The sequence below is a fragment of the Physeter macrocephalus genome, chromosome 12, assembly GCF_002837175.3.
Source record: "Physeter macrocephalus isolate SW-GA chromosome 12, ASM283717v5, whole genome shotgun sequence".
Taxonomy (NCBI): Eukaryota; Metazoa; Chordata; class Mammalia; order Artiodactyla; family Physeteridae; genus Physeter; species Physeter macrocephalus.
Genome location: NC_041225.1, coordinates 50,312,022 through 50,328,526, shown reverse-complemented (window position 1 = coordinate 50,328,526; position 16,505 = coordinate 50,312,022). Strand labels below are relative to the sequence as shown.

The 16,505-nt window shown below is 34.2% G+C and overlaps 1 protein-coding gene across 6 annotated transcripts in view; it reads right to left on the bottom strand.

The window, feature by feature from the left end:
- The window catches only part of BIRC6 (baculoviral IAP repeat containing 6), a 249,625-nt gene that overhangs the window by 126,909 nt on the left and 106,211 nt on the right, over nt 1-16,505 (bottom strand). For all 6 annotated transcript variants that reach the window (XR_008618874.1, XM_055089099.1, XM_055089101.1 and 3 more), the window contains 11 exons: nt 13,957-14,176; nt 13,307-13,440; nt 12,426-12,563; nt 10,895-11,022; nt 7,649-7,780; nt 6,600-6,815; nt 5,822-6,005; nt 5,039-5,194; nt 3,529-3,662; nt 2,731-2,884; nt 376-492 (listed from right to left, as the gene is read on the bottom strand). Coding sequence is in view for 5 of the 6 variants with exons in the window: in XM_055089099.1 (XP_054945074.1) it covers nt 376-492; nt 2,731-2,884; nt 3,529-3,662; nt 5,039-5,194; nt 5,822-6,005; nt 6,600-6,815; nt 7,649-7,780; nt 10,895-11,022; nt 12,426-12,563; nt 13,307-13,440; nt 13,957-14,176 (1,713 nt within the window). In the remaining variant the exon portion in view is untranslated. The remainder of the gene's footprint in view (nt 1-375; nt 493-2,730; nt 2,885-3,528; nt 3,663-5,038; nt 5,195-5,821; nt 6,006-6,599; nt 6,816-7,648; nt 7,781-10,894; nt 11,023-12,425; nt 12,564-13,306; nt 13,441-13,956; nt 14,177-16,505) is intronic.

Genomic DNA, 16,505 nt, shown 5'->3' with positions numbered 1-16,505 from the left:
AACAGTGAGAGGCCCGCGTACCGCAAAAAAAAAAAAAAAAAAAAAAAAGAAACCCACTTTATCATAAATTTGGATATAATGCAACAAACTCCCAGGCAGCTAGCTATGCAGGCTCCCCCAGGAATTTCATTAACCACACACCACCACAATAACAAAAACATGACTCAGGTTTTTGGACTGAACTTATAAACACTACATGGAGGTATTTTGTTCCCCCTCTGCTCTCCTGATTCATTAATCCTTTGTCTTATTTCTCAATTTCCTACTAACTTAGCAAGGGAGAATTTAAAAATCCATCCTTACTGAGTGCACCTGAAAATAATCAGGAGATGAACTGTTCAAGGTAATACTTTAAGAATGGTAACTTTTACTCACAGGTAGGAGATGTATTTGTTAATGCCTGTAAAATGGAATCTGCTTCTAGGGTTGACATCATTTTCAACATAAGTTCTGCTTGTTGTTCAAGTCCAACTTCTAGGCGAGCATCTAGGGCTACAGAAAGCAATTAAAAGAAAAAACAAAACCTATTTGATAATTATTATTCACGTCCTACTTCCTACAATAAAATGTTGACATCTGAACCCAAAACAGGGTGAGGAGTGTATCTTCACGTCAGAACAACCTGGCATGGGGTATCAGAGTTACAGCAGGTAACAACATCTGTGCAAAGGAGGTTAGAGATGGGAGAGTAGATATATAAAGAGAGGTAGATCAAGTAAGTGAAGTAATGACAATGGAAGCAAATAAATTAAGAATAATGAGAATCAGGTACCTCACTATCAGAGAAAAGAGAAATATGGAAAAGGAAAAAACTAATATGAAGCTTATGGAGGAGATCACTGTTAGATTAACTGATATATCAGCGTGGACGCATGGCATTCTAGACGGATAGACAGACAGACAAATATAGAAATAAATATAAACACAAATGAGTGTACACACTCCCTAGATTTGTCCATCGAGAGAGTGTGGAACAGCCAAAAATTAACAGCAAGTATATCTAGTACTCAAATCTTGAATTCTTAATCACATTTCTCCACTAAAAGGTTTTGAAATATCATTTTTGTCCATGAAGTGGCTAATTCCCAGTCTGGGGAAGGGAAAGTAAATGATGAGCCTGGGGCATTTTGTTATGCCAGAAAACAGGGAAGTGTTCAAAGAAAGATGAAGACATTTCAAAAAGACAGAGACTAGATTAAAGGAGATACCATGGGTCAAATCTGGGACATTTTGAACATCAAAACAAATAATGACAACACTGCGAATGTACTTAATGCCACAGAATTGTACACTTAAAAATGGCTAAAATGGAAAATTTTATGATCTCTTGAATTTACCTCAATAAAAACAAAAAAATAATGATAACAAATTATAACCCACTGAATAAAATAGGAAACCACTGGTCTATTCAAAACTAAGTGAATAAATTAATAACTTTTTAAAAAAAGAACAGATTCCAAGTATTATTCTGCCACTCCAACCCATCAAAATTTTTTTACAAAAGGGAAAAGAATAACTTTTCACTGGAAAATATTGGTAGACATCTCCTTTATCAAGTAATTAAACTTAAAACCACCAGCAGTGGTCCAAATTAAAATCATGAGCCACCTAATAGGATGCAGTAAGAAAACCTGAGCAGTACACTTTCTTGATATTTCTGCCAAAAACACATGACCACAATCTAATTGTGAAGAAATAGCATACAAACCCAAATTGAGGGACATTCTACTGAACAACTGGCCTATCAACATCAAAAGCACCAAGGTCATGAAAGTTACCTCTGACAAAGTGTGGCAGACTGAATAAGACTGAAGAGATATGATAATTATGGTTGATGCTTGAACAACACAGTTTGAGCCACATGAGTCCACTTATACATGAATTTTTTTCAATAAATATGTACTGCACCATCCATAGTTGGTTGAATGCATGGATGCAAAACTTTGGAGACAGAGGGCCAACTGTAAAGTTATACACAGACTTTCAACTGTGTGGGAGTGGGCCCCCAACCCCCACCTTATTCAAGTGTCAACTGTAAATGCAACGCACAATTTTGTACTGGATCATTTTGCATAAAGGGCATTACTTAGACACAACTGCTGAAACCTGAATGGGGTCTTAAAGTTACTAATGTTAATTTCCTGATTTTGATGGATTGTGCTTCCTGATGTGTTTATGTAGAAGAAATGTTCTGCTTTGTAAAACAAACAAAATAAAACAAAAAAACATCAGATTACCAACTTACTCCCAAATGGGTCAGGATGACAAATGTTCTCTGTATTACACTTGCAACTTTTCAGTAAATGTATGACTATCTCAAAATTTAAGAAAAGATTTTATTTTAAAAAAAGTTATACACTCTATGTGACTAGAAGAGTGCAAAAATAATACTCAACGTGATTTCATTCTGTTTACAAATAAAATATAAATTTATTATTAACAATAAAAATAAAAGGAAGCACAATTAATTAAAACCACCAGCAAACCCACTCAACTCACAAATATATTTTGCAAAGTGTTATTCTGAGAAACAAAAAATGGACCATAAACAGAAGCTCTTCTAAACTGACTGACACACAGCTCTGAGTGACAGTCACTCTCACGGCACCCCTGCAATAACAAACCCTCTTAGCAAACACTCAGGATCAAATTCTCAGGAGACAAAGAATACGTAAATTGAGGACTTGTTTTAAGAATAGCTTATGCCTTAAAATATGAACACACACTTACCCTGAGACACTGAAACACTAACTGTCTGTGATCCATTCTTCTCTGTATTTGCTGGTGGCTTTGCTACAGGAATTCCAAGACCTCCTATGTATGGGTTGTAATTGTAGGTGCCATAATCAGCACCCCAATAGTCATACCATGTACTGCTTATTGGCTTAAAAGAATAGGAAAAAACTGTGGTTTATTTTTGCCTCTTCATGAAGAGTGACATATTATTTACATTACCTAAAGTCAAACAGGGCTACAAAATAAACATTCTCCTTACCCTTTAAATTTCTAAAACATAATCTTAATGATTAAAGGAATGGTTCACAATATTCTCTCCATTTTATCCCCAAATCTAAAAAGACCTTATTTGTTAGACTCTGAGAGGTAATTAGCATCTTTAATAAAATCTCTTACACAAAAAATGAACCAAAATAAAGTATTAGGGAGGTATCTCCTTTAGAAAAAGTAGCAGCTAACAAAGAAGTAGATTCTGCAATGAACTCAACTTGGATAAGCTTACATGCTGCTTGAAATGTCAATAGTCCATAACCATACCTCCCATGCTTATTAGTGGTTCTTATTATCATATAAGATAATGTTAGTGGCTATATTAATAAAATGATGTAAGTTCTCCAAATACTATTCCACTAGTTCTATAAAAAATCTACTATAGTACCTAGAGGAATTTAATTTTGAGTAAGCTAAATAATGGGTTACATTAGGTGTATACTTTCCTCTTTTAAGTAATTAATAAACCAGAAGTATAAGATGAAAGGTTTTAATTGCAAAGAATACTCTACTATATCGTACCTTAAAAACTTTGGCTGCAAGAGGATCCTTTTCCAAATCAATATCTAAAGGATCAATGTCAACTTCCATTAGATCCTGAAGTAGCTCAAGATCAATTTCTTTATCTTTTTCCAAAGAGGAAAGAGGAGGTGCACCTTCAAATAATTGAAAGTGATTTTTTTTGTCAGAGTATGTAACATAAAATTTAACCAATATATTGCTTTTAATTACAGAAAAAGTTAATTTACTTATACATAATATATATGTTTCTACTGATACAAAAATCTCTAAATTTTTATACCTGACAATTAAGCGTAAGTATGCAAATATATCACCCTATAACACACCATCAAAAACACCAGTGCAATAATATGTGACTTCCTAGGGGAAAAGACCGTACGATTAATCCTCGTTGAATCAAGTTACATAAACTTTGTTGTTAAAAATAATCATTAACCATTTCTAGAATGAACAGTGTTATTCATTTTATTGCCTCCAATATGTAATTCATTATATTACATCCAGTAGTTAAGGAAATAACACCAGGTATTAAAGTGAAAAGCAAAGATTTCAGTTTTAAGACTGCTATTCACCTTATTTTTCTATCATGAATTGGAAATGATTTTGCTCTCAGATGACTCCAAATTTTTAACTAGCCTTTTATGCCTTACAACTCTTATCTTCCTTCCCTTCCCACCCTCTATTATTCAACATATATTTATAGAATACTAAGAAAATACTAGCTTGTATTAGGGTCTGAGTATATAAAGATTAATAAAACAAATGTCCACCCTCCAACAAATTAACAGAGGTTCAGAGGTGAGGGTACACTACAGAAATTAAACCAACTACAATATGATAGGTGCTATCAGAGACAATCTAGAACGTAGGCAGCGCTGCAGGCAGCACCGACAGCAGTCTCCAGCATTGCTGGTGGTAATGGAAAAAGCTTCTTGGAGGAGGGCATGCTTTATGGGAATCTTAGATAAGAAGTTCATCATGCAAACTAGAGAAGAAAGTCTACTCCAGATAAAGGGACTATCAGACAGAAAGGATAAAATCATGAGAGAATCTAAGTTTAAGGAATGAAACAGATGAAATGACCACAGCATTGCAAAACAGTCTTCAAAAGTAGGGAGTACACCACAAAGGACTGTACATGCTAAGATACACATTATAGTTTTTGAAAAGGCAGAAAACAAAGAAAAAAGAAAAAACAAAACAAGAGCCTTGCTATCTTTACCACTTTGTATCTTTAACTGTTTTCTAGGTTGTAATTCTTTCAACATAGCCAAATAAGACCATATCAAGATAACACAGACCCTGTGAAAGGATACCATTTTATTTTAATATGCATTCAGAGAATCAAAGCAAAACATACTTATCAGAAAAATAACATATGGTTACTAAGGCCAAAGACCTAATATAAAACTTAATTTTATACTTCATTAATATTCTTAATTTTGAAACATGTTTCATTTTTTTAAAAAAGAGCTAGGGATATTTTAAGTAAAAAATTTAAAGAATGTACCTGTTATATCATGTGTCAAAGGTTCATCTATAGTTTCCAGCAACTGAGCTGAAGACTGCTGCAGGCAGTCATCAGAGTCACCAGCTGTTGCACCTACATCATCATTCACTGTTCCTTCCTCCATGGCTTCTGCAGCTACTGGAGCCAGCAATTCTCCTGTAGGTAAGAAGAGCATCCTAACTGCTTTAGTAATTAGTAAACAGACATCCAAAACATAGTTTTTCGTCCAGTATTGAGACTAGCATGTGTACTCTACCAACCACAAAAGATTCTGAGGCAAATGAGTCCACACCTACCCAAGAAAATGCTAGGGCTCACTGCATTACCTTCAAATGCTAACTAATAGCAAACACAAAATGTGCAATATGAACAAGGAGTTATTATAATCACTTTACACACATTAACTCACTTATTCATCAAAATAACTTCATAAGAAAGACACTTTTATTATCCTTATTGTACAGATGAAAAAACTGAGGAGCAGGGAGTGCCTTCCTCAAGTGCACATAAAGAATTAGGAAGCAGCTCACTGCTGGTTATTAATAAGGAAGCTGACTAGCTCCAATATCCCTGTACTCTGTAACCTAACTCCTCCATAAAAACTTGCATTTATCACCAAGTGTCAACATAATTAAACTCAAAAGTAATTCTAAATGGTTGCTACTGCTATAACATGAAAGAGACACTTTAAACTTTTGAGGAGCTCACAGTTTCCTTTAAAGATTAGTCAAGCAGCGACAAGCTAATTTTGACATACCTTATTAAAAATAAATCCTAACAAACCTGCTAAAATATCCTGTAGCATACAAGTTAAGGAATATTGAGCCCAAGCACCACCCCAAGATATATCTCCTCTATTGAAGTCAGTTCCAACCAAAAGTAATAGCAGTCTTTCCAGTTGGGGTTCATTCACAATCTCACACAGATGTATAGTTGGCCTCGTGGCATTCGCAATGCGTGCAAGAACCTGTAATACATTTTATAAAATCATACACTTAAATAGCAATTAAATATGTTTTCTCCAAAAATAAAGCGTTGAAGTAACTGCTTTCAATGAGATATGCTTTTGATGTCAAAATAATTATCTGATGTAAATGCAAAAGAAATGTAATTTCATGGATCAAATATTAAAATCCAGGTAAAAACCTGAGTTGAATAGTTTAAAATAATTTCTATAAGCAATGAATATGCTACAGGAAAGCTTTCAGGGCATTAATACACCCTTCATTGCTATAATCTGACACTCGTTTGTAGATTTCCTATCCTAATAAATAGACAAAAGGTAGGCTGTAGATAGACATACCCACATTACTTACATTTCAAATCTACATTAATCTAGTTTTAACTAGATTAAAAATATACATTAGGTCTCCTAAGGAATAAGTGCCAAAATATTTTTAAAACCTTTCAAGGCACGTTAAAAAAAAAGCTAAACTGCATAAAAGGAAAACCAGTGAAAGCACTTTTATTTCTCTTAAAAATCAATTAAAAACTGCATTTTTTCTTATTTCTTTTTCTTACTAAGTCTGTAATTATAAATTATGCCTATTCATTTACTTACCTTACAAACAAATAATAAGAGATCTGCATGGCATGTAAAATCCATGGAGAGGAGAAAAAGGACAAGTTTCTGGACTACTGAAATACAACGTTCATGGGCCAGGGTAAATGGAAGCGGTTCTATCTCTGGGCTTTCCTTTGTTGTTGTAACTTCTGTGTCTAAATTAGAACGAGACCACTCTGCTGTCCGACGTAATCGAATTAAATCCTTAAAGTGCTGTACACAGAAATTTACAATATTTAAACCACTGTTTATTGAATGAAAATTCTTTGAATGAAAATTCTTTCAGTACAACTTTATTTGTGAAATGAAAATATTCACTCAGAAAACTTACAACTTCTAAAGAACAAAATGTTTAGGCAAACCATAAGCTTCAAAAAGATTATTAAAAACTATACTGACCAATATACCTCCTGTCCTATTTTAAAGTAAGGTATCAGATACATAACAGAATTTCAGAAAGGTGAAATTCTATAGAAAGGCTACATCAGGTCAAGTCTAACACCTTAAATAAATATTACCAAAACATCCTAAATGTAATCATAAAAACTGAATGGTAAAGAAACCTATATATACTAAGTACAGAGTATTAATTCATTTCAAACTCTGATGGAGTAACTGTAATTTCATATTTATAGAAACACAATATGTAAACTTGGTTGCTACGTATGTTATCCCCCAAATTAAAAAAAAATCATTATTTTTAAAAATTTTATTTATAAATCGTTGAACTTAATTTTCACTTAGAAAGGACACATTAGGAAAACCATGTATTTCCTGAGTCCTTTTATCTTCAATTTACTGGAACACAATCCACTTTAAAGGAAATACACTAGAAAAATACTTTAAGCCCACATTAATCATATATTTACTTGAGTTAAAAGCTACTTTTCCAAAAAAGGTACATAGAATAGATTTTTGTTGATAAGCAGAATAACATAAAGTTTCCCGATCATTTACTAAAAATACTTAACTATTCAAGTAACTTAAAATACTAAAAGGGAGGGTGACTTTTCTAAGATAATTACATTTAAAAGTAAAGATCATACCTTTGAGGTGGCCTGCTTTAATTTTGCTTGCTCTACCAGAAGTTTATATGATGATCCTTTGTTGCTTTGTATTTTTTCTTTTTCCATCTGTTCCACCAAAGCCTTCTGTTTTGCTTTTAGTAAGTTAAGTTGCTTAAAAAAAAAAAAGTTAATCTTATAGTTAACAGTGTTAAAAACAACAAAGTAAATTATTATACTCCTCAGAATCCATACATCAAACGAATGGAATAAGTAATTCTCTGAAAAATCTAGTTTAAACTATGTTGCTGATTTTTTAAAAATCACTTCCAGGGGCTTCCCTGGTGGCGCAGTGGTTGCGCGTCCGCCTGCCGGTGCAGGGGAACCGGGTTCGCGCCCCGGTCTGGGAGGATCCCACGTGCCGCGGAGCGGCTGGGCCCGTGAGCCATGGCCGCTGAGCCTGCGCGTCCGGAGCCTGTGCTCCGCAACGGGAGAGGCCACAGCAGAGGGAGGCCCGCATACCACAAAAAAAAAAAAAAAAAAAAAAAAAAAATCACTTCCAAATTCCAAATAAAAGATCTCCCTGTGTTGTAATTAAGAAGTAATCAATTTCTTACCCATGGGAGAAGGGAAATAACTGGAATACTTTTTTATGTAAGCCACTAATGAGATTGACGGATGGAGTATTTTTTAAACAGAGGAAAAGAATTATTTTTAAATACATGGGGAAAATACGTTTATTGTACAATATTTTTAGCTTGGCTTTTATGCGAATCTCCTTCAAAAGAAGAACATTTTTTGGTATGTCTATGTTTTTAATTAATTAAAAAGTTTATTGCAGTAACTAACTGTAAATTCACATGCAGTTGTAAAAAAATAATGCAGAGATCTCTTGTACACTTTACCCAATTTGTTGGTTCAGGTATCCACCACTACAGTTAATTCTATACACCATCACCATCACAAGGTTTCCTCATGTTGTCTTTTTATGCTGCCCACCCTCCTCCCTCCTATCCTATCTGCCCCATCCCTACCCCTGGCAACCACTAGTAGGTTGAAATGAACAGACCAACAAGGAGAAAAAAATTTCTGCCTAGAAAGACCTTGAAAATCTGCTGAATGACAAAACCACTTTGCCATATATCCATTATGCAGAACATTACTCTAAACAGAAAGTCACCAGAACATGATAGCCATAATTATAAATGCACAATTTAGTTAAGAACTTAATCTACCTTTTCAAGGAATATTTCCTAAATCTCTACTGTTGCTACATATTTTTGTTATCAGCAAGAAAAAGAGCTAACATTATATTATAAAGAAATATCCATTTGGCTGTTATCTCCATATATGAAGACAAATGTATCATAAATTAAAACCAGCATGCACATGTATTAAATAATCAATACATGGTATGTGAATGTGAGAAGAACAAATGAGTATTTTCAGAAAATTGTTCCAAAAGTTCCACAATTAACATATACAACAACTGCAATCAAGAAAAAATATAATCTTTATTTTGAAACAACCACAATCTTAATCAATAATTTATATTGCCATACAAAGATATTTTTTCCCTAACTATCTGAGAATAAGTTGGCAACCTGATGACCAATCACCCCCGAATACTTTAATGTGTATTTCCTAGAACAAGACCCTTCTCCTACAAACTATAATACAACCACTAAAATCAAAGTAACATGCACTACTAACAACTAACTATTCCTCAGACCCACTTTTAAGTTTTGCTAACTGTCCCAAAAATGTCCTTTATAAAGCATAAAATAGTAAAATACTACTAAGAAAAATCCACTGGATCATTTCTAGGTTTGTTTTCCATCTTCATATCCTAAAGTAAACACAGCAAATATAATCATTAAGTGCTTGATAAATTTTAGCTGAATTTGAAATTTTAGCTGATTATTAGTACCACCTAAAATTAGTTAGGAGTCTCAAATGGAAAAAGGAGTTGAGGGAAAAGCTTCACATCATTTTTCTTGCAAAAGGCCAATAGTTGCTCATAGTTGAAAAACTCAGTAGTAAAACTAAATAATTTATTGCTGAGTTCATGTTTTTTAAAAAGCCCAAAAGCTTTCACAAACTCTCAGATCTTAAAGGCTTTCTTATAAAATCTCATTTCATCTTAAATCAATTATACAAATATTTTTAGATGACACACTAGGCTCTATACCGGGTATCAAAGATATAGTATATATTACTGTATATATTGTAAAACAAAGAGGAAGACACGTTTTAAAATATAACTAAAATAAAGAACTGGCTCAGAAGAATCTGACATCAGCTATAAACTCAGGTTAATAAAATAAAAGAATCCCAACAAAAAAGTATGATAAATATAATGAAAGGAAAAATATAGGGTACATGGGGAACATATTTTATGGGATAATAACTGAGAAACCAGGGAAAACGTCTTTGAGGAAGTGAATGTGAACTAACATCTGAAAAATAAGTTAGATTATCCAAGCAAAACAGTAAATTCAGTAGTTGGTGGGAAGGAGGGGAGGGATGGGGGATAAGCACATACTAAAATCCTGGATGAAAAAACTGGTGTAGGTGGTCCAGGAACCCACATTCAATATGGCTAGACCAAAATTCAAACCTGAAAGTTAGATGGGCAGATGATAGATATACTAAAGCTATGTTAAGGAGTTTGACCATCATTGAAAGTTCAACTGGAAACCACTAATAATTCAGAGAAGGAGTGATATGATTAGGTTTGTATCTAAAAGAACTCTGTAGGGGCAGCATGAAAAATGGATTGGATTGAGAAAGAACAAAGGCAGGTAGGCCTTCCGACTAGGCAAATGACAGCTGCACTTAGAATGGTAGTAATAGACATGTGAAGAGGTAGACAGTTTTTTTGTTTTTTTTGTTTTTTGATGTGTACCATTTTAAAAGTCTTTATTGAATTTGTTACAATATTGCTTCTGTTTTTTTATGTTTTGGTTTTTTGGCACGTGGTTTTTTGGTGAGGCACGTGGTATCTTAGCTCCCAGGGATTAAACCCACAACCCCTGCATTGGAAGGCGAAGTCTTAACCACTGGACCGCCAGGGAAGTCCCTACAGTTTAAAGGACATTACCAAAAATCTGTAAACTACATATTGTTGCCATCTTACAAATAAGGAAACTCAGACTCAAATAATTTCCCTAAATTAACTAGTTCATTAAATATCATACCTAACATCTGATGGCGAGTCTATTTCATGCAATGTCTCAAACATTAAAACAAACCAACCAAACAAACAAACACAATACTGAAAATTACCTGTTTATGATGAACTAGCTGCTTTCTTATTTTTCTGGAATATAATCTATCAAGGCTACTGCTGCCTTTGGAAGACCTATTTATGTTCTGGGTGTGCAGATTATTATTAATAAAACTCCACTGGTTACCTACAGGGCAAGGAAAAGTTGTATTAATAATTCTGTTAAATGTGATTTTAAAGTACTATTCACACCCAGAAAACATAAAATGATAAATGTGTCAATAACGACAAAGCAATTTTTTAAAAAATTAAGGAAACCATCATAAAGAAATTGCTAAGAACATCTGACCTTAGAAAAGTTAACCTAGATCCTAAATGACTTTAAGACCACAGTTCTCTCTGCCTCCAATCCTTTCATTAACAGCCAACTTTCTCCACAACTGTTTAAAATTCATCTCTGTACAACACAACTTTGATGTAGCTCAACTGTAACAACAAAATGCTCACTATTGCCTATTTCGAACCCATATGCTTTTTGTGCAGGGACCCAAAAAAAGGGATACTCAATAATCTGATTCAATGACTGCAAAAATAAAGTTGGATAGTTCAAAAACCATGCTGTGTAGCTCTACTTATTCTCATTTTGGAATGTGTCCAGATTATTCCTTGTCACTCTGCTCAGTTCAGGCTTAATCCCACACTCTAACCATCCTCAATGATTTTTTTCATGTCTGCTTAACCTAATGACATCTTTTTCTGTTCTCTATTATCCTTTTGTCAAGTCAATTCAAATTCTTCAAGCCCTAAAAAAATGTCTTCTAATGTATTTCCATAATACATGAATACTGTAAATAAAAACTAAGTCCTCCCATACCATCTGTTACATTCCAACTTTACAGGTAGTCCTATTTAATTGTGTCTTAATTCTACATCCTATAACTGAGACATATAGCAGTTGTTTAAAAAAATTCCCTGTACATGACAAGAATTCCCCACCCTATTCTCAAACATAATGTGTACCATAAACAACTGATTTACTGGGCTGGCCAAAAAGTTCATTCAGGTTTTTCTGTAACATCTTATACCTATAAAACATCTCAAGTGACCTTTTTTAAATATTATAATCCTAATAATGTATAAAATTCTAAGTTTTATGGCACTTACTATCTGTATTTACATATTAGATGTAGCTACTTCATCAAGTCTTGTTAACTTGGAAGAGGAGAAGAAAACAATTTGTCTTGCACTTTGTCTTTCATTTAAAAATTTTTCTGTGCTTTAAGCTTATGAAGAAAGATTACAGCTTGCAAAAATCTGAGAATTTCTATATCTAAGCATAAAAGTCATTTGTAGTTAATTAGTAGAAACATTTTATAATAGTAAATGGAATGATATACTAAACTAAATACAATAACTCTTCACAGATTTCCTTTTTATAAACTTCACCTATAAGTATGTTATTCCGGGCAAAGTTAATTAATATTTTACATAAATTACATACAGCTGGAATCTCCAGCCCAATGCCAGTTCTGGAAAAACTGGGTTGTCACTCAAAATCCCCACCAACACATTATTATAAACTTCTGATACCTGTCATAAACCTCTCCCTGTCTTTACCATTCAAAGGTTTCTTTGCAGCTGCTGCTTCGTCTTCTACAGTTGCCACATAATCCAGCAACCTGGACACCAGCATAACAACCCAACTGATCATGGGAATATCTAGTACTCCTGTATAGAAATGTGAGGAGAAAAAATAATCAGGTGACTCTAAGAATCCTAATGAAGTCTGTTAAAATAATTATAAAATTAAGACATTTTATAAATCCAAAACACACCATATAATTATGAACACTGATATTTATTTATAGTAAGCCTCAAAACTGAAACCTATGGCCAAAAATGAAGTAACACATCAAATCAAATGGAAGACCTGACAAACGTTTCTTGGTACAAAAATAGATTCATAAGTGTAGCTTGAATCTAACAGGTAATAACTTATAAACTAGAAAACAAGGTATGAGAAGCTATTTGTAGACTTACAGGTGACTGAAATTTAAAAAGTCTCTCGAGTTATAATTCATACAGTTTTAAACTATGCTCTAAAGTTTTTATTCCAATAACAATTTTCTTGCTCAAATGAAGCTCATTATCCATGATCAGAACAGCAATGCTGCCTTAAAGCTTAAACACAAGAGTTTGATTTTAACTATGATAGTATAAAAACAACATACCCACAACAATTCCCAAGTTCAAAATTCACATAAAGAAAAGGTAACATATTTTTAAAAAGCAGTAACCATATGGAAGTCAATCACACGAAGGCTGGTCATTCTAAAAAGTCTACATCATAAAAATATTAAAGTGTGCAGCAAAATGAAGAGTAAAATAAATATTTCAGACTAGTCATTTTATAAAGGCAGTATTTACAGGAATCTTACGTTTTTACTAAAGATCACTAATTTAAATAATACCTTCTGTCCTCCTATGCATGGGTAACTGCGGCTGAAGAGGTGACAGTAAATTATCCAACAGATTAAGTAAGCTTTCTAATACTCCACTATTACTAAGTGATCTCTGACCAATGCAGGAAAGTAACATGAAGACCCTAAAAAAAAAAAAAGATACAAATAAAATAACCAATATGAATCAATTTAAGTGTTCATCTTAAAAATAATTCACTTTGTAATCTAAGAGAGTAATGATAGAATATCTGGTTATTAGTAAGATTTATATCTGGAAGTATAATGTTAAAATTAGCTCTTTTTCAGCTACTGCTTATATTTTCTAATTTTATCTACAAGAAATCAAGTAGAGAGAACTATATCATAGACTCAAAAATATACATTTGACACATAAAGTAACATGATCTGATAGGAAATATTTGTAAACACAGATCTATAAACTCCACAGATTCAGTTAGGAAACTAAAGAATACAGTCCAGTTACATCATGTAGAACCTTCTACAATATGCCCTTCACTGGGCATTCCTCAAACTGTGAAAAGACATGCTTCATTTCATTTCTCCACACTCAGTATCCACATACACAAGATTTCCAAATCTGAACACTGCAGGAAGCATAAATCACTAATAACAAATTACTCCAATATTTTCTGACCTACCTATCCTGTGGAAAGATGAGAAGCTGCTCTGAATTGTACAGTTCCTGAAGAACATTAGAAAGAAACTGTCCCCACCATCTTTCACCACCACAGAGTTGAACCAGTAGAAGACCAGTATGTAACCGTATCTTTGGGGTTCCACTGATGCACAGGTGTTTAAAAAGCTCTTCACAGGCCTGGGCATGGAATGTACTCTGCAAAACTGCAGGAACAGAGTGTCCTATTACAAGAGAGAAAACAGTAAAATTTCCTATTTAAGAGTATGCTGTAGTATCAAAATAAGCATCCCTAGATAGGCTTTCTTCTTTACCAGCAAATTTTTGGTCTATTTATTTTCCTATTCATTTATTTACTCCTTATATGTAGAATTTTACCTATCAAATACTTAGAGAAAAGAAGAATTAGCAATTATATCAATTATATTTCTTTTTGTGGAGTTGGGTGTATCAGATGGCTTTGTGCGCGCGCACATTACATCATATATAATGATCAAAAATAGCTCCTGGTGGGCTTCCCTAGTGGCGCAGTGGTTGAGAGTCCGCCTGCCGATGCAGGGGACACGGGTTCGTGCCCTGGTCCGGGAAGATCCCACATGCCGCAGAGTGGCTAGGCCCGTGAGCCATGGCTGCTGAGCCTGTGAGTCTGGAGCCTGTGCTCCACAATGGGAGAGGCCGCAACAGTGAGAGGCCCGTGTACCGCAAAAAAAAAAAAAAAAAAGCAGCTCCTGGTTAGAAAATGACAGTTCTGTATTAGATTAGCAATTTATTAAGTTTTCACTGTTGCGTTTTCAAACATTATTTATTATTTTGCTAGTAACACAATGATGTGACACATCAATAGCAGAAACTCAAGAAAAAAATAATCAAAAATCTATTTAAGAGATAGCCTCATCCACCAGAGGGGAGACAGCAGAAGCAAGAAGAACTACAATCCTGCAGCCTGTGGAACAAAAACCACATTCATAGAAACAGAGACAAGATGAAAAGGCAGAGGGCTATGACCCAGATGAAGGAGCAAGATAAAACCCCAGAAAAACAACTAAATGAAATAGGCAACCTTCCAGAAAAAGAATTCAGAATAATGATAGTGAAGATGATCCAGGACCTCGGAAAAAGAATGGAGGCAAAGATCAAGAAGATGCAAGAAATGTTTAACAAAGACCTAGAAGAATGAAAGAACAAACAAACAGAGATGAACAATACAATAAGTGAAATGAAAACTACACTAGAAGGAATCAACAGCAGAATAACTGAGGCAGTAGAACAGATAAGTGACTTGGAAGCAAGAAGAACTACAATCCTGCAGCCTGTGGAACAAAAACCACATTCATAGAAACAGAGACAAGATGAAAAGGCAGAGGGCTATGACCCAGATGAAGGAGCAAGATAAAACCCCAGAAAAACAACTAAATGAAATAGGCAACCTTCCAGAAAAAGAATTCAGAATAATGATAGTGAAGATGATCCAGGACCTCGGAAAAAGAATGGAGGCAAAGATCAAGAAGATGCAAGAAATGTTTAACAAAGACCTAGAAGAATTAAAGAACAAACAAACAGAGATGAACAATACAATAAGTGAAATGAAAACTACACTAGAAGGAATCAACAGCAGAATAACTGAGGCAGTAGAACAGATAAGTGACTTGGAAAACAGAATGGTGGAATTCACTGCTGTGGAACAGAATAAAGAAAAAAGAATGAAAAGAAATGAAGACAGCTAAAGAGACCTCTGGGACAACATTAAACGTAACAACATTCGCATTACAGGGGTCACAGAAGGAGAAGAGAGAAAGGACCCGAGAAAATATTTGAAGAGATTATAGTTGAAAACTTCCCTAACATGGGAAAAGAAATAGCCACCCAAGTCCAGGAAGCGTAGCGAGTCCCATACAGGATAAACCCAAGGAGAAACACTCCGAGACACACAGTAATCAAATTGGCAAAAATTAAAGACAAAGAAAAATTATTAAAAGCAGCAAGGGAAAAACGACAAATAACACACAAGGGAACTCCCATAAGGTTAACAGCTGATTTCTCAGCAGAAAATCTACAAGCCAGAAGGGAGGGGCATGATATACTTGAAGTGATGAAAGGGAAGAAATTACAACCAAGATTACTCTACCCAGCAAGGATCTCATTCAGATTCAATGGAGAAATCAAAAGCTTTACGGACAAGCAAAAGCTAAGAGAATTCAGCACCATCAAACGAGCTCTGCAACAAATACTAAAGGAACTTCTCTACGTGGGAAACACAAGAGAAGAAAAGGACCTACAAAAAAACAAACCCGAAACAATTAAGAAAATGGTCATAGGAACGTACATATTGATAATTACCTTAAACGTGAATGGATTAAATGCTCCAACCAAAACACACAGGTTTGCTGAATGGATACAAAAACAAGACCCATATATATGCTGTCTATGAGAGACCCACTTCAGACCTACGGACACATTCAGACTGAAAGTGAGGGTATGGAAAAAGATATTCCATGCAAATGGAAATCAAAAGAAAGCTGGAGTAGCAATACTCATTATCAGATAAAATAGACT